Source organism: Neovison vison, chromosome 12 (genome assembly GCF_020171115.1).
Source record: "Neovison vison isolate M4711 chromosome 12, ASM_NN_V1, whole genome shotgun sequence".
In the NCBI taxonomy this organism is placed as follows: Eukaryota; Metazoa; Chordata; class Mammalia; order Carnivora; family Mustelidae; genus Neogale; species Neogale vison.
Genome location: NC_058102.1, coordinates 133,573,752 through 133,599,622, shown reverse-complemented (window position 1 = coordinate 133,599,622; position 25,871 = coordinate 133,573,752). Strand labels below are relative to the sequence as shown.

The window sequence follows — 25,871 nt, the reverse complement described above, 5'->3', positions numbered from 1 at the left end:
GGGAAATCAGGCACTCCCTCACACACTCTAAGTTTTCCTCAGAGGAGAAACTGTTGGCAGAGAAGGGCTCTCTTGGCACTGAGGCATTTTGGAGCTTTCTTGGATGAAGGGTAATATGGATAAAGTCAAAGTATTCCTTTTATCCTTTACAAAGCATCTTATTTCAAATTTTTTCCCCCAGTGGTGTGCAGGAACTTTTCCACTGGACTCCTGGACTTCCCAGAGGTTTTCTCATCTCTGGGTGATTGTCTGAATTCATGTTGTCCAGGGGCTCTTGGACTCAAGCTGTGAGGAGCTGGAGCTGCTTCATGGGGCGCTTCAGCATCCACATCCAGGACCAATGTGTGTGTGTTTTTTGCCTTATGCATGGGTGGGTGAGAGTCCTCCTGGATCCCTTGAAAGATGGTACTAGTCTGAACCAAAGGTAACTGGGGCTGGAGCCGAGTCATTCCTCTGTTACGGAGCTGATTCTGAGTCTGTAGTCAAGACTGCAGTCGAGTCAGCTGCCTGGGTGCTGGCCTGTCTTCTTAGAACAGGACTGCACTAGATTTCATCATCTCTTTGGCTCTCTCTCTCTGTCTTTTTTTTTTTTTTTTTTTTTTTTTTCTTTTTGGCTTCTCTGGATCTTATAACTCTTACAAAGACACTTTTGTCTGTAGATGGTTGCCAGATTGTTGTGGCTGAAGGTGATTATGATGGAGGATATCTTTTTTGGCTATCTTGCTGATACCACCTTTCCATGTAAACTTTAGTTAGAATCTGTCAGTATTCACAAAATAACTTTCTAAGATTTTGATTGCGATTGCATTGAATAGATCAAGTTGGGAATAAGTGACATCTTGACGATATTGAGTCTTCCTCTTCAAGACCATGAAATACCTCCATTTATTTAGTTCTTTGATTTCTTACATAAGAGTTTTATGATTTTCCTTATATAGATAATGTACATATTGTGTTAGGCAGCTTGCTTTCTTTAATTAAAAAAAAAAAAGATTTTATGTATTTATTTGACAGAGAAACAGAGCATGAGTTGGTGGGGGGCGGATAGGCAGAACGAGAGGGAGAGAGACAAGCTGACTCCCTCCTGAGTTTGGAGCCCGAACAGGACTCAATCCCAGGACCCTGAGATTATGACCTGAGCTGAAGTCAGGTATTCTTTTTTTTTTTTTTTAAAGATTTTATTTATTTATTTGACAGACAGAGATCACAAGTAGGCAGAGAGGCAGGCAGAGAGAGAGGGGGATGGAAGCAGGCTCCCTGCTGAGCCCAGTGTGGTGCTTGATCCCAGGGTCTTGGGATCAGGATCTGAGCTGAAGGCAGAGGCTTAACCCACTGAGCCACCCAGGTGCCCTGAAGTCAGGTACTCTTACGGACTGGGCCACCCAGGCACCCTGGTAGCTTTCTTTTAATCTTATTGTATCCCCTTCGTTGGCATTTAGATTTCTTTTTTCTTTTTGAAAATTTTAAAAGATTATTTCAGAGAGAGAGAGAGAAAGAACATGAATGGGGATGGGGGCAGAAGGAGAGGGAGAAGCAGGCTCCCCACTGAGCAGGGAGCCCAATGTGGGCTGTGTTCCAGGACCTTGGGATCATGACCTGAGCCAAAAGCAGATGCTTAACTGACTAAACCACCCAGGTGCCCCTGACATTTAGATTTCTAACTGGTTAAATTATTTGGTTTGGATTCAGTATCTGGCAATTTATTAATGAAGTATTTCTTCCTCTTTTGTATCTACTTTATAACTGATCTGTGTGAACAGAACATCTCTGTTCATATCTCAGACTTTTTAGATCAGCTACACAAATGATTCTACATCTCTTTTTGGCATGGCTGTACTTAAAAAATTCAGTTGATTTCAGTAAAGTTTTATTAATTGAGTCTTAAACTTTTACAATTCTCATACTTTTATATAACAGATTAAGAAATCAGGGTAAATATATATTTTCAGATAGTGTCATACTGGTCCTGATTTTTGGTTTGGAAAATGTGGTTAATGAATCACTAGGATGGCACTGGCCAAGGCGGATTCTGTGAGACCATTGTAAGCTTGTGAGGAAATAGAGTCAGTGCTAGGACAAGGTACTTTTGTTGGTATTTATAGAACCTTTTTTTTTTTTTTTTTAAAGCAGAAGTACTTTGTTGTTCTCCAGTCAGTTAATTAAGGGTGGTACTGATTGTGACAGTATTAACTGCCACCTTACCTAATAGTTTACAAAAGGATACATTATGGTCCTTAAGCAATTTCCTGATGGACTCACATTTATTTGAGGATGAATTGAAGATGTGAATTTGTTACTTTAGTGAGGAATAACTTGGAAAAGTGTTAAATGTTTAATTTTTGTTTTTCTCCTTTATACAACCTCTAATTCAGAGCTTTAATTGTTTTGAAGATCAAAACATTCTCAACTGCCCTGAGAAAATCAGCTTTCTCTTTCTCTTCCCTTCCAGTAAATTAAAATTCATTTGGTATACAAATTAGTTAATGAAGACTTGGGGTGGTTAAGTTTAGAGGAATTACTTTAGTAGTTTCACTCTGACACATTAGAATTGTATTTTGTTCTATCTTAGAATTATAGACTGGGAGTCAGTGTGGTATAGTTGAAGACCGTGGCCTTTGGAAACAGAGGGGTTCTGTTTTCCTAGTGGTACTTTGGGCAAATTACTTAACCTCAACAAATTTCATTTTCCTCATTGTAAGTTATTCTAAATGGGATATTTAACATAAAGATAGATGCCTTTCTTGTGTGTGGTACAGAGTACATACTAAAACAGAATTCTTGTCTCCTCTGTGTTTTCTCAGTCCACTTTGTAAAACTGCAGCTGAAGTGTTCTTTCTAAAGTCAAAACCTAGTTCATGCTTTTTCTTTCTGCAAATTCTTCTGTGGCTCCTTTGTAGCCTCAGGATGAAGTCCAGATTCCTCAAGGGTCTGTAGGATTTCTCTGGCCTTGGGGTGTATTTCCCCCTTGTGCTTGCTGACTACTGAAGTTTGCTCACCTCCAGTCTGATGTTCTTGTTCATTACATTCTGCTTTGAATCCTATCTTTTGCTCTTTGCCCTTCTTCTTTCTGATCCCCAAGCTGCTTCTGTTGTTCAGAATGTTAGGGGAAATAAAATTTTGGTTCTTTAAGTGCATGTGACAAGAGTAAGAGCTGTGTAAAGACCCCTGGATGAAGCTGCAGACCTGGGTTCTAGTCCTTACTCCTCTGTTAACTAGTTAGAGGGTTCTTGGACAAATTAATATCTCTGAGCTTTATATAGTGCCCTGATCTGTGAAACCAGGATGTCTGCTTAGTGTACTGTGTGAAAGTGCTTTGGAAACCAGATATATAGCCGTTAAACGTACTACTATCAAGAGTATATTTTGGGTGTTAGTAAGAAGTTTGCATTTCCTAATGTTTGAGATTTTGGATTATGTTCCCTTGCCTCAAATTATATGTTGAAGCTCTAATCCCTCTTTGTGACTGTGTTGGAGATAGCACCTTTAAGGAGGGGATTGAAGTTAAATGAGGTCTAGGGTGTGGCTCTGATAGAACTGGAGTCCTTGTAATAGAGGAAAGACACCAGAGATAAATCTCTCTCCACCATGTGAGAACATTTTGAAAAGGTAGACCTCTGCAAGCTGGAAGCGAGCCCTCACCAGAAGCAGAATGCTAATCTTGGATTTTTCATCCTCTAAAACGGTTAGAAAATAAATTTGTGGTGTTGAAGCCATTCAACATTTTGTTATGGCTGCCCGGGGAGACTAATACAGATTAAAATATAATTGCTTTGTGTGAAGGGCACACTAGACTGATTTCTCAGATAATACTTAAAGATTTCATTTATTTATTAGACAGAGAGAGTGCGCAAGTGCACACACAAGCGGGGGGAGCAGCAGAGGGAGAGGGAGAAGCAGATTCTTCACTGAGCAGGGAGCCCACTGTGGGTCTCCATCTCAGGACACTGGGATCATGACCTGTGCTGAAGACAGATGTTTAACCGACTGAGCCACTCAGGCGTCCACAGATAACATTAAAAAAAAAAAAAAAAGGAAAGAAAAAAAAATTATTTATTTGAGAGAGAAAGAGAAGGGAAGGATGGGAGGGAGAGGCAGTGAGAATCTCAAGCAAAACTCTGTGCTGAGATTATGACCTGAGGTGAAACCAAGAGTCAGATGCTCAACCTCTGCTACACCACTGAGGAGCCCCTCAGAAAAGATTTGAATGAGTAACACGACCAGCTGTAAATTAGTGGACCTGTTTAGAAAATGGCCTTGATAATTTGGGAGTTACCCTAATAGATTTTTTTGTATGTATGATGAGAATTAGTGTAAGTTGTTACTTTCAAATTTAACCAAAACCCTTTTTTCGGAATGTACTCTGCCTCCTCCTATATAAAAATTATTAAAGATGCATTTGACTATAGTTAATAAAAAAGAACTGAGGCTTAAACAATATGAACATATATTATTTTATATGAAAAGAAATTCCAAAGTTGGGCTATTCCAGGGTTGGCTAATTCTTTAGCTTTGTATTATCAAAGATTCAAGTTCTTGCTCTTTTCCCCTTTTCTGTTTGATGGGATGGTAGTGAGGTGGTATGACTAGCTTTACTTTTCGTTTCCTGATGTCTGCAAGTTGGTTACAGTAAAAATGTTACATGGTGATTGTAGAACATTTGGAAATTTCACAGAAGAATGAAGATGAAAACAGAAATTGTTATATATAATCCTGATGTAATCATAAATAATGCTGGTGTATCTCCTCTCCATATCTGGTTAGTTTGCATAGGTATTTAATTATACCAAACAAAATTAGGTCACACTATATGTGAAAATATGTGTTGTTGTTTTTTTTCCATTAAGAGTATATAAACAGAATTTTCTTAGTAAAAATATAGAAAAAAATATAAAGAATATTAAAAATCATCTATATCTCATTATCCAGGGATATCTGTCTACTTTGTGTGAGTGTGTGTGTGTGTATAACTGTGATATAATATGCTAATATTATACTAATTTTATTTATTTATTTATTTAAAAGATTTTATTTATTTATCAGAGAGAGGGCGGGGGAGAGTTCGAGCACAGGTAGACAGAATGGCAGGCAGAGGCAGAGGGGGAAGCAGGCTCCCTGCCGAGCAAGGAGCCTGATGTGGGATTCGATCCCAGGACGCTGGGATCATGACCTGAGCCAAAGACACCTGCTTAACCAACTGAGCCACCCAGGCATCCCTATTATACTAATTTTAGTACTATACGATTACTAAAACAACTGAATATAGGCAGGGCTGCTGATGGCAGTGGTTTGAGTCAGCACACCAGGCAAGGAATAACAACCAGATGAGATGATTGCTGAAGGCAAATGGAATATGTGGTAGATAGTGGGAGAACATTATAAATACTAGCTATGACCTCATGACCAGTTACAGAATGAAGACTCTAGTATTTATGAGTATTTGTTCTGTACCTTAAACTTTGTGTATGTATTAAGCAATTCTTTTTCTCCTCTCTCCCCACCTCTCTTATATTTAGCTTTAGGTGTGTTAATAGTGGGTTAACTTAATATTTCAGGATTTAAGGATATCAAAGGGGAAGTACAACTCAGCCAGCTAGAAAAGAAATGAACATTACTTAAAGAGAGAGTAGACTTTGTATTCTCTTCTGGGGAGATAGAATCATTTTGGTTGTTAGAGGATGAGTGTATCATGTTAGACTAAAGCATGTTTTTGCTATTAACTTTCTTCAGAGGTTAAATATGATGAAAGAGGTTTGTACATATACCGTATTGACAGAGGGTACTGTGGTGATTCGTATTCTTTCAGTTTACTTAAGTAGAAACTATGTATCTTATAGTTTGTAGTAGGGTTCCTTTCCTGTATGGTCATGGGTTAAAATTGGCTAAGAGAATTTGTGTGAGCAACATTCATTAACCTCTAAAGGTTTTTGTGGTTAGATGTAGTAAGAGGCACAGAGGTGTTGGTAGGTTCCAGCTTGACTTTGGTCTCCTTCGCTCTGCATGTAGCTCTTTTTCCTGGTTGTTGACATTTGGTCAGCAGTGGCATCAGGCCTCTCAGCTGATAGAGACCTGCAGGCGGCTTCCCAGATCTCCCCGGGAGCATTTCCTTGCAGCCCCATTCTCCAGCTGGGTGTGTTTGGTTTCTCAAATTGATTGATGACTTTCTGATCCTTCCGCTTCCCTTATGGGTTATCTCAACTTTCCCAGCTATTTCTATAATTGTGTAAGGTGAATTCTATAATTAATTCTTTTAGTCTTAGTGGCTTGCTTCCCAGTTTGAACCCTGACTTAACACACTTTACTTGTTGGTAAATATCTGTCACTTTTATTGACTACATAGCATTCAGTATAGGAATTTTTTTTAATCAACTGTCATTAGTCATTTAGATTAGTTCTCTTTTTTTCCCCCTGTGATTATAAACAGAGGTGGTTGGACATCCATAAACATAAGTGTTCTGTTTTTGCTTTTGTTTTTTTGGTTTTGTTTTGTTTGGTTTTTGTACTTGAACTTTTATTTTTTGGGGGCAAATTCCTAGAAGTGAAGAATATTTTCATTTTAAAGAATTATTATACATGTTGTGCAGTTGGACCCTCCAGCAATATATGAAAGTGGTTGGCCAACGTACACTCTTGATCACAATGGCTCTTTCAACTGAATTCTTTTTTAAGTTTCTATTTTAATTCGTTAATTAACATACACCTATAATATTAGTTCAGGCATATAATATAGTGATTCAACACTTCCATACAACAGCCAGTGCTCATCACAAGTGCACTTCTTGGGGCACCTCAGTGGCTTAGTCAGTTGAGCACTCTCCCCATGGTTTTGGCTCAGGTGATGATCTTAGGGTGGTGGGATTGAGCCCTGCGTCAGGTTCCATGCTTATTGCCGAGCTGGCCTGAAATTCTCTCCTTTTCCCTTTCCCGCCTTCTCTGTCTGCCCCTCCTTCCCCTCCTGCACGTGGTCTTTCTCTAAAATAAATGAAATCTTCAAAGAAAAAAAAAGAAACTCCTAGAAAAACAAGTGTACTTCTTAATCCCTGTTACCTTTTTAAACCCTCTCCCCACTCACCACCCCTCTCAGTGTAATTCTTTTAAGAAAGAAAATCATATGATTAGTTAACATGGAGTTAATGGAAGGAAGCTAGTGTCTTGGACCTAAACATGGAATATATTCTGTTAATAGTACTTAAGTGTGTAACTAATTTTGTGTTTAAATGTAGTTCCTCTTGGGGTATCTGAGTGGCTCAGTTGGTTAAACTGCTACTTCAGTTTGAATCATGATCCCAGGGTCCTAAAATCGAGCCCTTCTCCATGGAGCCTCCTTCTCTCTCTCCCCTGCTGTGCTCTCTTGTGCTCATTCTCTTTCTCTCTCTCAAATAAATAAAATCTTTAAAAAAAAGTAGTTGCTCTTTTGAAAACTGGGTTCTTACAGTTCTTCCATTAAAGTCTGTTTTTAAAAATGTCTTTTTTTTTTTTTTAAGATTTTATTTATTTGACAGCATAAGCAAGGGGAGTGAGACTTTTGCTGGAAGCTAGATTTTGCTGGAAGCTCATTGGCCTGTTCACAGTTGCTTAAGTGGGAGATGGTAGGAGGAGCTGTTCTAAAGCTTACAATAACTAGGTTTCAACTTGAATTGTTATGCAAACAGTTTGTTCTTTTTGCTGGATATTTGCCATAACCTGGTAGGATTTCTTTTTATTTTTCACTTTTTTTGAAATGGGAATTGTGTTGGAGAAAATTATATCCTTTCAGTGCTAGCTGGGTATTGAGTATATGCATACCCTAATCCTCATGACTCCATGCTTAATAGGTTTATTTGTCAGTATGAACCAGCATTTGGCCTGTGTGCTCTTTTCCTCCCTTCTATCCTCTCATTCCTCGACACAAAATGATTATGGATTCCTCCTGGAAAGTTCTCGGGTCTCAAACCAACCAAACCTTAGGTTGGCCTTCAGCAAAGTAGATGTTTTGTGTACTTTATGGTATATAAAACTCTTCCTGTTATAGGTGTTAACACTTGAGGTTTTAAATTCTTCCTATTAGCATTAACTTTTTTTTTTTTTTTTAAGGGCCCTTAGAAGGCTCCTTGCTCAGCGGGGAGTCTACTTCTCCTTCTCCCTCTACCCCTTTACCCTGCTGGTGCTCTCTCTCTAACAAATGAATGAATAAAATCTTTAAGAGAAAAAAAAATACAGGGCCCCTAGACCAAGAAGGGTTCCTTATATACAATATATATAATCAATTCTAAGAAACTTCCTCCTCACCCCTTCATTTTAACATTTCTGAAATTGGGATGCATTTTACAATTAAAAAGCTGTCAGCCAGAGGAGTAGTCCTCGTACTTGTGTGAACTTGGTTGTTTTTGCTGGGGGTTTATCTTGGTTATTGCAACCTGTTAACAGATCATTTATGGACCATTTGAGGAGAGAATAGAGTCCTGGTTTTGCCTTAAGACCGTTTTGGGAGGTGACACCTTCTGGTAAGATTAAGTTAGCACTAGCATCAAAATGTACAGAATTGGTGTCAGCAGCTTGGAAGAAAATTCTGGAAATAATGATAGAGCCTTACCTTAAAAGGTACAATGTCACCTGCAGTGCAGAGTTCACAGCACCACTTTAGTATTCCTGCCACTTCATTTAATCAGAATCTAGTCATAAGGAAATAATCAGACAAATCCAGGTTATAGGACTTCCTGTAAGACAGCTGGTTTGTTTTTTTTAAAAAATTATTATTATTTATATAATTATAAAAAAGATTTATTTATTTGAGAAAGAGAGTTCATGACCACAAGCAGGGAGAGGGACAGAGGGACAGAGAGAATCTCAAGCAGACTCCCAGGGTAGAGTCCAATAACCTGAGACAAAACCAAGAGTTGGATGCCAAACCAAGTGCTCCAGTTGGTTTGGATTTTTTTTTTTTTAAGATTTTATTTATTTATTTGACAGAGAGAGAGATCACAAGTAGGCAGAGAGGCAGGCAGAGGAGAGAGAGAGAGAGGAGGAAGCAGGCTCCCTGCTAAGCAAAGAGCCTGATGCAGGGCTTGATCCCAGGACCCTGAGATCATGACCGGAGCCGAATGCAGAAGCTTTAGCCCACTGAGCCACCCAGGTGCACTGGTTTGGATTTTTAAGATAATATCTGTGTTTTGAACATGAAAAATAGGGGCACCTGGGTTGAAGGGTAAAGGTTATTTTAGTTTTAAGGAAACTAGGTAGACATGACAATAGTTTTGAAAAATCTTTGGGTAGATTTTGAATCATACAAATGATAGAGTTTTTTTGGGGAGACGCCTGGGTGGCTTAGTTGGTTAAACATGTGACTCTTGATTTTGACTCAGGTCATGATCTTGAGGTCTTGGGATTAAGCCTTGTGTTGTGCTCTGTGCTCAGTGGGAATTGGCTGCTTCTTCTTCCCCTCACCTGCTTGTATACCCTCTCCCGCTCTCAAATAAATAAAACCTTAAAACAAACAAACAAACAAAAAACCCTCTCCTTCTCCCCTCTGCCTCTCTCCCCCCTTAAAAAAGGTTTTTTTGTTGTTGTTGTTTGTTTGTTTTTGGAATTTGGAGAACTTTGAATATGAATTTTTTAGCAGATTTTATTACTTTATGATTAACACTGACATAAAGTGGCCATCTAGATAAGTATGAAAAAATATTTCCTGTAATTATAAGGTAATTCTTTGTAAGAAAGCATTCTGACACAGTTGGCAGGTTTTTTTCTTAGTGTTACATAAAAGTGGTGCATCTAACTGTGGCTGGTTTGTTAGAGTTTCTGAAATAGAGTATTTTTTTTTGTAGATTTAGGTTGTTTTTTAATGGATTGTCATGAAATTGCTTCCATAAAGTAATTGGAAAAGCCTTATATAAACTTGTAAAATATTCTGTGGGAAAAATACTGACTTTGAAAAAGTTTCTGGGAGGTTTGGATTAGGTCATTTTAAAGTTATTAGAAGAAAAAAAGTTATTAAAAGATAAGATGTGACATTTCTAGAGAGGGGGAAAAAGGTAAAGACAGAAAAGCAAGATAGCAGAAAACTTTTTTTGAAAGCACATGAGACCCCCCCCCTATTTGTTACCTAAGTAGGGTCATTAAGCCACTTGCAGTTAGGGTGGAGAGAAGTTAACTGTTTTTCAAAGAAATCAAACTATCTTTAAGTCCTCTTGGCAGACTTTAAGGAAGGGTAAGAAAGAGAATATTGTAATTCAAGTCATACTGTTTTTTTGAAGTGTTATACCAGCGTATGTTCTGGGTCTGGGCTCCATTTTCCATATAGGACATCTTTTAATAAAGTAGGGCCCTAACTTAGAATGACACTTTTTTTAAAAAAAAAATATTTTATTTATTTATTTGACAGACAGGGATCACAAGTAGGCAGAGAGGCAGGCAGAGAGAGGGGAAGGGGAAGGGAAGCAGGCTCCCTGCCGATCAGAGAGCCTAATGCGGGGCTCGATCCCAGTACCCTGGGGTCATGACCTGAGCCAGAGGCAGAAGCTTTAACCCATTGAGCCACCCAGGCGCCCCTAGAATGGCACTTTTAATGTTAGCCTATAGGTTGATATTTGGAGCTTAATTATATAGCTAAAATGTTATTATAAAGAGTTAGAAGAAAATGATTAATTTTATTGAACTTGTAAAATGTATAAATAAGCACATTTAATAAGTCAACAGTGCCTACTGTTTGAGGAAAACAGATTTAAGGTAGAGCTAGATGAAAATGACAGTATTGATATTTTGTTATTTATTTCCTATGACTAAAATTGTCTATTAAAATAGGTATTTAATTTTTAAGAGACTTTTTTAAAAAATTAAAGATCTTTTATTATTTTTAAGTAATCACTACACCTGATGTGGTACTCGAACTTAACACCCTGAGGACAAGAGTTGTATGCTTCACTGACTAAGCCAGCCAGGTGCCCCTTTTTAATTTATTTTTTAAAATTTTAAGTGGGCTCCATGCCCAACACAGGGCTCAAACTCCTGACTCTGAGATCAGGAATCACTCTCTCTACTGACTGAGCCAGACAGGCAGTCCAAGATGCTTTCTAAGAAAAACATTCTGAGTTTATTTAAAAAATAAGTGAAAATTAATTTTTAATGTATTCCAGATATAAAATTTTGCAGGCAGGGGCGTGTGGCTGGCTTAGTCAGTGGAGCATGTGAGTCTTTTTTTTTTTTTTTTTTTAAAGATTTTATTTATTTGACAGAGATCACAAGTTGGCCGAGAAGCAGGCAGAGAAAGAGGAGGAAGCAGGCTCCCTGCTCGAGCCTGATGCGGGGCTCGATACCAGGACCCTGGGATCATGACCTGAGCCAAAGGCAGAGGCTTTAACCCACTGAGCCATCCAGGTGCCTCGAGCATGTGAGTCTTGATCTCAGGGTGCTGAGTTGAAGCCCCATGTTGGGTGTGGAGCCGGTATTAAAATTAAAACAATTTTTGCAGCCTTATAAAACCAAGTAAAATGTAAATTTTTTAAAGGTGGGGGCGGGCAAAGGGGGCCAAGGGAAAAGAGAGAATCTTAATCAAGCTCCATGCCCCAGTGTGGAACCTGATGCAGCGCTTGATCTCACAACCCTGAGATCATGAGCTGAGCTGAAACCAAGAGTTGGATGCTGAACTGAGTGAGCCATCCAGGGGCCCCTATAATGTGAATTTATAAAACTAAATATGATATTTACTGAAGTTGAAAGACAAGTATATGGGATTATCATATTATTCTTTCTACTTGCATATACTTTACTATTCAGGGGGAAAGGTAGGCAATATTTATTCATAAGTAACTGTACATGTTTTCTTCTGAATGCCTTCAACTACTAAATAATGCCATCTCTTCTTTGGTCATTTAGAAGAAATTAGATTAGATTTTTTTTTTTAAACAGAGCTTAGTAAGTTGATGCCCTCATTAAAATCAGGTTCTTAATATTAGAGGATTTAAAATGAGGCGATAGGCAACAAATAGGTTGCTGCCATAACCATGAAGCTATTGAAAACTGTTTTTTGAAAAAGATGCTAAGGAAGATTAGCACATAGAGAAATGCTCATGGTATATTTAATGAAAAAAAGCAGGACATTAACTGTAGGATATAATGTCAGTTTTTACATTCTTCATACAAACACATACTGGAGAGACTTGGAAGAAAATACACTAACATGTTAACATGTTCTATTTGAATGATAGGACCATGATATGTTTTTTTCATTTAAATTTTTCTCTTTCTGTATTCTTTTATTAAAAAGCAGGCAAAATTTTTAAAAAGTATATAATACTTGTTTTCATTTAAAATGCATTAGTTGTGGTATCTGGTAGCGCAGCTGGTTATGGTCTTCCTTTGGCTCAGGTTGTGATCCCAGAGTCCTGGGATTGAGCCCTGAGTCAGGCTCCCTGTTCAGCAGGGGGTCTGCTTCTCCCTCTGTCCCTACCCCTGCTCATTCTCATTCTCATTCTCTCTCTCTCTCTCTTTCTCATGGTGCGCACACTATCTTTCTCTCAAATAAATAAATAAATTTTTAAAATAAGAGTGCATTAGTTTTTAAGCATAGTTCTGACAAGGCTGTTCTCTGTCTCTTTAAGATTCAAGTATTTACATGAGATAGAGGAAAAAGATTATTCCTTTGGTAAGAGATGAAGAAGGTTGAGAGAATGAGGGAAAGGAAATATTGTTAAAGGTAAACGTATAGATATGAGAGAGATTGCTTATAGCTAGTAATTTGCACTTAAGGGAGTGGAAAAATAAAGATCACTCTGCCTTTGTAGACACCTTGAAGGGCAAGAAAAGGACTTACAAGTATAGATATTTTATAGAAATGTTCTGGGGCGCCAGGTGGCTCAGTCGGGTCAGCATCTGTCTTCAGCTCAGGTCGTGATTCCAGAGTCCTAGGATCAAGCCCTGCGGCAGCCTTCCTGCTCGCAGGGAGTCTGCTTCTCTGTCTCCCTCTGCGTCTCACCCCCTGCCCCAAGCTTATTCTCTGTCTCTCACTCAGCCGCTCTCTCAAATAAATAAATTAAAAATCTTCAAAAAAAAGAAAGAAAGAAAATGTTCTTTACTCCGGCTAGCAGATCTGACTCAGTCAAGCTTGCTTTCCACAGGTAGAGGAAAGAGGACTACAGCTAGTTCTATGTATGGGCTGTTCATAAAATTCAGTTATCTAAGGAATTTCCTGTTTAGTTCTTGGCTACATTGTTTATTTTGAGTTTAGCTCTTTTAAATAATTAACTTTTTCTTTTACAGCTGCCCGTGTAGATTTCCATTTTAAGCAAACTTCATCAATGGCATAAGGCAGGGATGGCAAATGGGTTTCCTATCCCATGTCAACTCCTGGAGTGATTAGTTAAGAGTTTTTAGATGTTACAGAGAAGACTGCTATAATTAACAATGTCTGTTTTAGCTCCTTGGATAAATGCTGGCTATTTGTCTTTTAGTTTATAATCCATTTTGTATGATCCTTGGAACATACTAAAGCTGTTGGTAGTGATTCAGTTAAAGTATTAAAAAGGAGGGAGAGTAACTATTGGATACTAAACTTACAGACTGAAATAAACAACAGCAGCAATTCTTGTGTAGACTTTACTTTTAAATTTAGTGGACTGTAGAGGAAAATAATGATAACTGTTTTCAGTAAAGTAGCTGCAATCTACATGTGGGTATTGGGCACTTTCTAAAATGTGGCTAGTGTGAATTTTTAAATTTCACTTAGTTTTAGTTATTTTAAGTATAAATTAAAAATGGAAACTGTAAAATATTTTCTGTTTAACGTAACTCAGTTGTTTTGGTAGGACTACATTTTACTTCAAGAATTGTATTGGAACATTCATGGGAGGTTTTATGCCTGGGCCTGTAAGTGGCACCCATTTCAACTCTATCGTTCCATTGACAATATTTAGGTTTATGACCATGTGATTAGGGAAGCTGGAAAATAAAGTATAATTCTATGCTCTAGAGGAAGGGAGACTAGATTTTAGAGCAAAGCTAGTCTTTCCTACTCTCGTGAAAGAAAAGTGCAACGTGTAGACTAAAAACAAAAGGCAGATGAAACTCTAAAATTTAGTGGATGACTGAAAATAACCAGGTATCATTCCAGATTAAATCTGCTTAATTTGGTAAATATACTAAGAGTAGAAGTACTTCATTAGGTTCATAAAGGGCATATACCTTCAAAAAAGTCAGATGCCCAGAAAACCAGTTCAGTAAAGCAAGAAAAAGTAGAAGGTATACAGATTGGAAAGTAAGAAGTAAAATCATCTTTAATGATTGTCTCTGTATATAATAGCCCAAGAAATCTACAAAAAAACAACTGCAGCAAATAATATAGCAGTGTTGCAGGATTACAAGGTCAGTTGTACTTCTATAAGCTTGCAGTTGCAATTGAAATGATAAAAACTACCATTCATGAGAGCATCAAAAATATGAAATATATAGGGATAAATTTAACAAAATGTTTGCAGTTGGTACACAAAAACTTTAAAGATTTTATTTATTTAATTGACAGAGATCACAAGTAGGCAGAGAGGCAGGCCGAGAGAGAGGAGGAAGCAGGCTCTCCATGGAGCAGAGAGCCCAATGTGGGGCTCGATCCCAGGGCCCTGGGATCATGACCTGAGCCGAAGGCAGAGGCTTTAATAAACCACTGAGCCACCCAGGCGCCCCAGTACACAAAAACTTTTAAACTCTCTCAGCAATTAGGTCTTTAGACCTAAATAATAGGAGTGGGTTATTGTGTTCACAACTGGAAGATGCAGTATTGTTAAATGGCAGTTTTCTCCAAATTGATTTATAGATTCAGTGTAATTCCACTCAAATTTTCAGCAGGCTCTTCTGTGGAAGTTGACAAACTGATTCTAAAATTACATGAAAGTGCAAAAAAACTTAAAAACAATCTTGAAAAAGAAAAATCTGGGGACTTCCAACTACCAGTCTTCAAGAGTTACTCAAGCAGGACGCCTGGGTGGCTCAGTTGGTTAAGCGTCTTGCCCTTCAGCTCAGGTCATGATCTCAGGGTCCTGGGATTGAGCCCAGCATCAGGCTGCCTGCTCGACTGGAAGCTTGCTTCTCTCTCTCCCACTTCCTCTGCTTGTGTTCCCTCTCTCACTGTCTCTCTCTCTCTGTTGAATAAACAAATAAAATCTTAAAAAAAGAAAAGAAGGTGTTAACTAAATCTACAGTAATCAATTCAGTATAGTACTAGATGAGGATCATCCATTGAACAATGGAACCCTGAAATGACCCACTTCTCTGCAGTCAATTGATTTTTGAGTAAGTGCCAAGACAATTCATTGAAGAAAAGGATAATTTGGGGTGGCTTAGTCATTGGACATCTGCCTTTGGCTCAGCTCACCATCCCAGGGTCCTGGGATCAAGCCCTGCATGGGGCTCCCTGCTCAGTGGGAGGCCTGCTTCTCCCTCTCCTACTCCTCCTGCTTGTGCTCTCTCTCTCGCTGTCTCTTTTCAAATAAATAAAATCTTTAAAAAAATAGTTTCAGGGTTTTTTTCCCCTCTATGAATTATGGTTGTCTTTTTTTTTTTTTTTTTAAGATTTTATTCATTCATTTGACAGAGATCACAAGTAGGCAGAGAAGCAGGCAGAGAGAGAGGAGGAAGCAGGCTCCCCGCTGAGCAGAGAGCCTGATACGGGCCTGGATCCCAGGACCCTGGGATCATGACCTGAGCCGAAGGCAGAGGCCTTAACCCACTGAGTCACCCAGGCGCCCCTGAATTATGGTTGTCTTAAAGATAAATCTGATTAAGAATGAACAATGAAGAGGCACCTGGGTGGCTCAGTCAATAAGTGTCCAGCTCTTGATTTTTGCTCAGGTTATGACCTCAGGGTGGTGAGATGAGCCCCTCATTGCTCCACACTGGGTGTGGAGCCTGCTTAATTTTCTCTCCCCCTTTCTCCTCTGCCCCTCAAAAAAAAAAAAAAAAAAAGAACAATCAAATTACCGTGCTTTGATGTCCCTTTTAATTTCCCCTTTGGTTAAGCCACTAATTGGATATGCAGGCCCATTTGATTAATTTTATATTTAATTTTGGGTAATTTTTAAAAATTTAATTTTGTTGTATAATTGTACAAATTATTTACATAGTTCTAAAAACAAATCTATAATAAAACAAGGTATGTTTAAAGAATGTTAGCTATGCTCCCTCCAACCTGTTTAACCCCTCACCTTACATGTAATTATTTTTTAGTTTTTATTTTTTTAAGAATTTATTTATCCATTAGCACATGAGTGAGGGGGAGGGACTGAGGGAGAGAGAAGCAGACTCCCTGTTGAGGAGGGAGCTCGATGTTGGGCTTGGTACCAGGGCCATGAGATCATGACCTGAGCTGAATGCTTAATTGACTGAGCCACCTGGGTGCCCCTAAATGTAATTATTATTATTTTTAAAGATTTTATTTATTTATTTGAGAGAGAGACAGTGAGAGAGAGCGTGAGCGAGGAGAAGGTCAGAGGGAGAAGCAGACTCCCCATGGAGCTGGGAGCCCTATGAGGGACTCCAGGATCATGACCTGAGCTGAAGGCAGTCGTCCAACCAAGTGAGCCATCCAGGTGCCCCTGCATTTCTTTTTTTAAAGTGAATCAGGTTGAATATCTTTTCAAATGGTTAAAAAGGATTGTATTGCCTTTTTTGTGAACTGTTAGACCTCTTTTTTCTTTATTGATTCTTGGTCTTTTTCATTTTTAGATTATATATTAATGATATTTACCCTTTATTTGTGATCCCCTTACATAGAGTTTATCACTTTTTTTGGAACTTTGTTCTGAGCTTTGCTTTGAACTTTGCCTCTGAACTTTTCTCACCACCTGAATTCTGAGTTATGTACAGGACTTTGGGAAGAATGGGTGGTAAAGGTTTGCTTTATAAATTTCACAGTAGTTTTTGTGGAAATGAGAGATTTGGTTGTAATGGATAGCAGGGAGGTTGGAGTTCTGATGTTGATGAATGTAAACAGGAATATAAGATGGAATGGATTTAATCTCTCATTGTTGGTAGGTGTTGGGATTTTTTGTTAACATTTGTTAAGTAGAGCCTCTGGATGGTGAGCCAAGGTTCAATAAAAAGACTGCAAGGGAAAATGGAATAGAGAAGTTTGTTACTCACAGGTCCTGGGGTACACAGTATGATGTCTCCAGGTGACACAGGGAGTTCAGTGCAGGGTGTAGGCAGGCAGTGAGCAGCAGGACTTGGGGTACATGCTTTCATTAGGGTCCTCAGGTGCAGCGCTCTGGGTTTTCCAGGCTAATTCTGTATTGGCATGTTCAAACCAAAAACTATAAATAGGGTTTTGATAAGCTCCAAGGTGGTCTTATCTAAGGGGCACAAAAGGGGAAGGAGCTGAGAGACTGGAGAGATTGTTTATCACAAGGGGGTTTTGGGGAATCATATCTGGAACTTACATTTACTTGTGACCTTGAGGGCTGTTAATCTAGAGCATGCACTTGTGGGAGGAGGTAGTGTCAATTGAAGGCCCCTGTAGGCCTCCTTAGCCACACAAAGTGGATGCTGAGGCAGCAGTAGTACAGAGTGGTTTAGCTGAAGTCTCAACAGTGGGTTGGGAGCTTGGGGCCGGCATAAGGTTCTAAAGATGTAATGTGATAAATTGGTTTAAGAGGCTTTAGGTGACTCAGAACCAACTGTAATGTATGCCTCTGATGACAGGCACTTGGTGGCTCCTTTGGTGGACCTCAGTGGATTGGCCACTCGAGACAGTGGGTCCCACCAGGCAGATAGGATTTCTGCTATGGCCTCGGCAGTGTCCTGAAACTATCATCAGACTTACCTGATAAGTTTTTTTATTTTATTGGGTCTTTCCATTAAAAAAAATATAATTGTAACTTTGCCTTTCTATAGAATACATGTTTAATGAACATTAACATAAGTAAGTATTTTTTTGTTGTTGTTCTTATTTTCAGGCTGCCGACAAGAGAAAAGCTTTAGAAGAGACCAAAGCCTACACAACCCAATCCCTAGCTAGTGTTGCTTATCAGATAAATGCATTGGCTAACAATGTCCTCCAATTGCTGGATATCCAAGCCTCTCAGCTTCGGAGAATGGAGTCTTCCATCAATCATATCTCACAGGTAATAGCTTGTAAAAGGCTTTACATTCACATTTGAGCAACTGGCAGAATAGAAGTCACATAGTCAAAGAAGTAGATGCCTAGAAATATGGATTCTTTACTCATCTTAATGACTGTAGTTATTTTAGGTACAGCTTTGAGTTCATATACCTACTCTTTTTTTTAAAATTTTTTGTTTTTGTGATAAAATATACATAACATGAAATTTATCATTTTAACTGTTTTTTTAGTGTATAGATCATTGGTAGTAAATGTATTCATACTGTTGTATAACCATTACCAGTTATCCTACTGTTAAAGACTTTTTTTGAGGTAAAATAAATTGCACATAATTAAAGCATACAATTTTACAAATTTTGATACACATACTATCCCGGAGACCATAATCACATTCAAGATAATGAACATACCTCACCCCCCAATTTTTCAGCCTTCTTTGTTATCCTACCTTTCTATCGCCTGTTCTCAGATTCTCCATCACTATGGATTAGTTTGTATTTTCTAGAATTTTATATAAATAGAATTATATGCTATATACTGTTTTTCTGTGTTTTTCAGCACAATTATTTTGAGATTAATCCATGTTATTGTGTGTAAAAATATTTCACTACTTTTTTATTGCTGAGTACCACTCCATTGCTACACTTTTTAAAAAACATCCATTGACATGTTGATGAACATCTGGATGTTTTGGGGTTTTGTCTATTACAGATAAAACGTCTGTGAACATTAGTGTACAAGTCTTTGTGTGGCCGTATGTTTTTATCTCTCTTGGGTAAATTAAATACCTCTTGAGTGGAATGGTAGATAGGGTACGTGGTAGATATCTGTTTAACTTTATAACTAACTCTATGCCTGAATTATTTTCCAAAATGACTGTACCATTACATCTTCCTCCTGGCATTGTGTAAAAGTTTTAGTTGCTTCACTTCTCCCCCCAGCACTTGATATGGTCAGTCCTTTTAGTTTTAGTTACTCAATTAAGTGTTTTAGCCATTCTAATACTGGGGGTTTTAGTTTCCATTTCCCTGGCGATTATTAATGATGTCGAGCATCTTTTCATGTGGCTCCATAGGTTTTAGTATTTTAAGGGTTGCTCATTTTTTGTCAGATTTATTCCAAAGTATATCATATTTTTAGGCTGTTGTAAATGGTATTTTTTGTATAGCCTTAGCTTGATTGTTCATTTTTTGCTTGCATGTAGAGAAATCGAATTGATATTTATATACTTATTTTGTATCCTTGTTAAAGTCACTTAATGGTTATGGTAACTATTGTACAGGTTTCATTGGATTTTCTACATACAGGATTATATAAATACAATTTTAGTTTTGCCTCTTCACTTTTCTTCTTACCTCACTTCTCCTCTGCTCTCCTCCCCCTCCTTGGTCCTTCATCCTTTTCTTTCCTTTCTGTTCCTTTTTATTTTCTTCTTTGCCTTATTGCACTAGTTTGATGCTTTGAGAAAATGTTGAATAGGAGCAGTGAAAGTGGACATTGTTCTTTTTATTTTCATAAGAAAGCACTTAGTTTATCACTATTATGTGTATTATAGATTTTTCAGAAATAGGCTTTATGAGTTTGAGGAGATTGCCTTCTAGGTGCAGTTTGCTGAGAGTTCCTACCAGGAGTGGATGATGGATTTTGTCAATTGCTTTTTCTGTGTCTGTTGAAATAACCTTTTTTTTTTTTTCTTTTTCCTTTTTGAATGTTAAACTAGCCTTGCCTTCCAGGGATAAACTCCATGTGACTATGATGTGTTCTCCATTCCATTGATTGTTAGATTTCACTTGCTAAAATTTTGTTAAGAACTTTTGCTTCTGTGCTCCTGAGAGTTATTGTAATGTCTTTGTCTGGTTTTAGTGTCACTGTAATGCTGGCTTTACAGATATGTTGGACAGTAGTGTTCCCTCCTCTTCACTTCTTTGGAAAAGTGTCTGTTGAATTGATTCTTGTTACCTTTTAAATGTTTGTTAGAATTCACCAGTGAAGCCATCTGGGCCTGGGATTTTTTCTTGGCAGGGTGGTTTTAGCACCCTGTTTAGACATTATGCTTAATGTCTTTAGTAGATACAGGGCTGTTCTCTTTATCTGTTTCTTCTTGAGTAAGCTTTGTATTTTTCAGGGATTTGGCCATTTCACCTATGTTGTTACATTTATTTGCATAGAGTGTTAATTACATTCCCTTATTCTTTTAATATTTGAAGAATCTGTAGTGATGTCACGTGTCTCATTCTTGATATTCTTAATTGGTGTCTTTTCTCCTTTTAAGTAATTAGTATGGCTAGTTCATCAGTTTTATTGATCTTCTAAATAAAATCCTCAGCCTTTGTTTTCATTAATTTTCTGTACTGTTCTTCTGTTCTATTGTATTGACTTTTATTTTTGTAGTTGATTATTTCATCTTTCCCTTTCCTTGGAATTAATTTACTTATTTTATACTTTCTTAAAGTAAAAACTGAGGTCTGAGAGCCTTTATCTTTTCTTTATACAGGTGTTTTAGGTCTGTAATTTTCCCTTGAAATAGTGTGTTATCTATATCTCAAATTTAGGTATGTTGTACTTTCATTTTCATTCAGCTTGAAATAATCCCAGTTTTCCTTTGTGGTTTCTTCTCTGGCCTAGGGGCTATTTGGAAATATTTCAAGATTTTCAAAGGATCTCTCTGCTGTAGATTTCTAATTTAAATCTGCAGAAGTAAGAAAATACTATATGGGGGCGCCTGGGTGGCTCAGTGGATTAAGCCGCTGCCTTCAGCTCAGGTCATGATCTCAGTGTCCTGGGATCGAGCCCCACATCGGGCTCTTTGCTTGGCGGGAGCCTGCTTCTCTCTCTCTCTCTGCCTGACTCTCCGCCTGCTTGTGATCTCTCTCTCTGTCAAATAAATAAATAAAATCTTTAAAAAAAAAAGAAAAAAGAAAAAAAAAAAGAAAATACTATATGATATGACTCCTTTCAATTTTATTATAAATTGTTTTATAACCCAGAATGTAGTCTCTCTCGGTAAATGTTTTGTGTGCACTTGAGAAGAATGTATATTTTTGTTGCAGTTGGATGGACTGTTCTGTAAACTCATCAGGTCAAGTCGGTTGATAATATTGTTCAGTTCTTCTGTGTCCATGCTCATTTTCTTTCTTCTTGTTTTAATCGTTGAGGAAGGTATGTTGTATCTCTGACTCTAGTTTTTTATGTATTCTATTTCTCTTTGAATTTTTATCATTTTTAATGTATTTTGGAGCTATGTTATTAACATAATACTCTACATGTTTAGGTTTGTAAGTACTGTTGATGGATTTATCATTACAAAAATAACTTTTTTTTAATCATTGTTAAACCCTAGGTTTGACTAAGTAGGCAGATGTCGTTTGTCCAGGCACTGGGAAGGTGGAGTAAGTTTCTGCAGCAGAGGTGCTAATTGGGTCAATTCTCTGAGTTCTCACACTTTCAGTTCTCAGGCGCACTTAACATCCAAAATTATTGAGAATGCAAGGGTTTTTGGTTTATAGGGGAAGATCTACCAGTAGTAAATCAGAAATTAAAACTTAAATTTTTGAAGTACTTATTAACTTACTTAACAATAAACACAGCCATTACATGTTCATGCAAATAACATTTTAATGAAAAATAACTCTTATCAAAGCAAAAAGATTTGTGAGAAGAGTGGTATTGTATTTACATTTCTGCAGATCTTTTTAATGTTTTGTTTAGTAAAAGACAACTGGATTCTCATGCCTGTTTTTGCATTTAATCTATTGTGATTTGTTCTTTTGGTTGAAATATATGAAGAAAGTCTGGCTTTTCACAGATACATAGTTAGAAAAGGCAGAATGTTGGGGACCCTGGGAATTTTGGACCATAGTTGGAGAACCATTGCATTATAGGGTTATTATAGTTTAGTCTGTGATATGTATTCTCAATGTCATTTACTGGTCATTATGCTTCCATTAAAAAACAATCTCCCAAATTTGTCGTGTATCTTCACCTATTGTTTTTTTCTGGCTCTTTGTTGTACAATTCTTTGTCCATCCTTACTGACTTTAGTGTTACTTTTGGTGAACTTATCCATAATATTACAGGATTTCTGCTGATCCCTAATGTCCTGTTGGTATTTATTTTAGGTTTCCTCAATCAGTTTCTTAAAGATATTTCATGAGTTTTAAGATTAAGCATGCTTTTCTTTGGCACTTGTTATCAGCTGAATTGTGTTCCCCCAGAATGCGTATGTTGAAGTCCTAATTTCTAGTACCTCAGAATGTGACTGTTTTTGGAGATAGGGTTTTTTGTTTTTTTTAAAGATTTTATTATTTATTTGACAGAGAGAGACCACAACTAGGCAGAGAGGCAGGCAGAGAGAGAGAGAGGAGGAAGCAGGCTCCCCACTGAGCAGAGAGCCCGATACGGGACTCGATCCCAGGACCCCGATCCCAGGACCCAAGCCGAAGGCAGCGGCTTAACCCACTTGAGCCACCCAGGCACCCTGGAGATAGGGTTTTTAAAGAAGTAATTATGTTAGAATGGGATTACTGGGTGGGCCCTTATCCACTAGGGTTGGTGTCCTTTTTTTTTTTAAAAGATTTTATTTATTTGAGAGAGGGAGAGAGCCAGCGAGTGGGGAGAGGAGCAGGAGAGAGAACCCGGAGCAGACTGTGCTGAGCGGGGAGGCCAACTCGGGGGCTTGGTCCCAAGACCATGAGATCAGGACCTGAGCAGAAACCAAGAGTTGGACAGTCAACCGACTGAGACAGCCAGTGCCCCTGATTGTTGTCCTTATAAGAGGAGATGATTAGGACATAGACACACACAGAAGAAAGACCATGTGAAGACACGGAGAAGAGGGTCTTTTACAAGTCAAGGACATAGTCTTTTAGAGCCCTGCTGACATGTTGATCTTAGATTTCTAGCCTCCAGAATCATGAGAAAATTAATTTTTGTTGTTTAAACCTTCCAGTTATAGTACTTTGTTATGGCAGCCTGTTATGATGGTCTTGGCTAAGAATGCCTTAGACTCTTATCCAGGCCTGTATTTACTCATTTCAGGCCCCAGAGACATTCCCACTACTGCCACCAGGGCCCTTGTTTTGGCTGGACTAGCTCTCATGGCTCTTACTGATTCAGGACCACCTCCTAAAACCAATAAAAACAAGATGTATTATTTATAGGTCTTGAAGAGTAAATGGCACTCTCCAGGGCCACATAAAGGCTGTATATCAAGGTTGCAAGTAGAGAGGGAGGGAGGGAGCATGAACCTGTTGTAGGGTCAGAGGGTGGGGTGTGCTAGGGTTTTGCGGGTTCAGTCTGTTGGTGATCTCTAGGATCATGACTGTTGATGAATTTAAAGTATCAGAGTGGGAAATAGGATACAGAAGGAAAAAATGGAGTCACTCAAGCAGTTAGTTACCTAGGTTACTGAAAGCTTTTTGAAAGGAGAATGTCATGGATGGGGGTGACCTGGTTTCTTATCTAGTTGTTTTGCTAGTAGCTATCCAGTATAGCTAGTAATATGTGTATTTGAGATGGATGTGTTTGGAATGGATGCCTCACCAATCAAAAGCTTAATGCCACACACTTACAGTAGATAACTGTAGCAAACTCCTCTACTACGCATGGGTCATCTTTAGTATTATCATGTCTATATTTTTTGTTAGCTATTAAGGATTATAAACTGTTAATCAGAACCTGAACCAATAGGTGGAAAGATACAGTGCAGATTGTTGAGTGTCATTTAAAATGAAAAGGCATGAAAATAAAAAAGTAAAAAATAAATAAATGAGAAAGTATGATATGTTGAGTTAGCACCCAATGGCTGGGAACATTCAGTAATACTCATAAGATTAGCTGATTTACCATGGAAAAAAATATATTAAGAATTCTACTAGATTTATATATTCAGAATTCTAATGGATTTATATATTCATCTGACATTTCTATGATGAACCACATGGTACTAACCTGAGTAATAGTCCTCAAAGGTATTCACGTCTTAATCCCTAGAAATATATTACTTTATATGACAGGACTTTGAGGATGTAAGTTAAAGATCTTGAGCTGGGGCGATTATCCTACATTATCCAGGTATGTTATAAATGTGATCATATATGTCCTTAGAAGAGGGAGGGAGAGGGTTGCCTGCATGGCTCTATTGGTTGGGCTCTTGATTTCTTCTTGGGTCACAATCTTGATCATTTGTGAGATCAAGCTTCCACTGGGCTCTGTTCTGGGCTTGGAGCCTGCTTGGGATTCCCTTTCTCACTCCCTCTGATACCACCCTCCCACTCCCAGCACCCTTGGGCTTATCCTCTGTCTTTAAAAATAAAAAAAGATGCAGAAGAGAATTTGACATAGAAGAGTAGAAATCAAAATGGTTATATATAAGAACAGACATTAGAATGATGTGGTGACAAGCCCAGTAATACCAGAAGCTGGAAGAAGCAAGGAAAAAGATTCTCCCTTGAAACTTTCCAAGGGAGCATGGTCCTTTGGACACTTTCAGTTAGTTCTATAAAATCCAGTTTGGGTTTCTGGCCTCTAGAACTGTAATTGAATACATTTCTGTTGTTTTAAGCCACTAAGTTTTTAGTAGCATTAGAAAACGAATACATATGATACAATAAATCAGTTCTGAATATGGTATGACTTTATATTTGTGTAAGTCTTTGGTAGAGATAGTTTGTCATCTTCATAATATGGATTAAAATTATATTTTTATTTTATTTATTTTTTAAAAAAGATTTTATGTATTTATTTGACAGAGATCACAAGTAGGCAGAGAGGCAGGCAGAGAGAGAGAGGGGAAGGGAAGCAGGCTCCCTGCTGAGCAGAGATAGCGTGATATGGGGCTCGATCCCAGGACCCTGAGGTCATGACCTGAGCCGAAAGCAGAGGCTTTAACCCACTGAGCCACCCAGGTGCCCCCCAGTTTTTTTTTTTTTTTTAAGCTTTTATTTATTTATTTGACAGAGACACAGTGAGAGAGGGAACACAAGCAGGGGGAGTGTGAGAGGGAGAGGGGAAAGCAGGCTTCCCACTGAGCAGGGAGCCTGATGTAGGGCCCCATCCCAGGACTCCAGGATCATGACCCGAGCCGAAGGCAGATACCTAATGATGGAGCCACCCAGGTGCCCTAAAATTGTATTTTTTAAGGGGTATTACAAAATTGTATGATCTCTTAAAATCATGAGGAAAATAAGAGAAATTCCTCAATCTTCCTGTCAAAGTTCTATTATGAAATAGTATTTTTTATCTTCACCTTTGTTATTTTAAGGCTGATACACAATCCAACAGTTCCTAACTTTCCTCCTTTTTTTTTTTTTTACATATTAAGATTCAACAGTCAAATATTTTAGGGTACATTTCTTCATCTCCTCTTTGGATGGAGGACATCTTTTATTAATGGAATTTAATGAGACAGTCTTCCTTTTAATAGTCATTACAAGATGGGTTTATAGAGGAACAAGCTATAGTGAATGTGTGCTAGTAAAGAATATAGGTTTTCTCGGTAAGTACATGGCACAGAACATATAAATGTTTATTTGTAGGAGTTGAGGGACTAAACCTTGTCTTAACACTAGACTTTGTCTACTATTACCCAAAATAAAATTGTTTTAACTACTGTATGGATAAAAATTTATTTCAAAATGAGTTATTCTACCAGGGACTCTTATAGCTCCTATCACGGTGCCTGGTACTTAACATGTCCTTCCATGTGAGTTGAAGGAATTTTTGAATTTTGGTTATGTTTTAGACATTATCTGAAAAATTTTAAGTTAAATAAAAATACTCTAAAATGTAGCAA

At 38.0% G+C, this 25,871-nt stretch overlaps 1 protein-coding gene across 8 annotated transcripts in view; it reads left to right on the top strand.

Moving 5' to 3' along the window:
* The window catches only part of ABI1 (abl interactor 1), a 119,922-nt gene that overhangs the window by 30,703 nt on the left and 63,348 nt on the right, over positions 1–25,871 (top strand). For all 8 annotated transcript variants that reach the window (XM_044228168.1, XM_044228167.1, XM_044228166.1 and 5 more), the window contains exon 2: positions 17,913–18,080. In XM_044228168.1, coding sequence (XP_044084103.1) covers positions 17,913–18,080 — 168 coding nt within the window. The remainder of the gene's footprint in view (positions 1–17,912; positions 18,081–25,871) is intronic.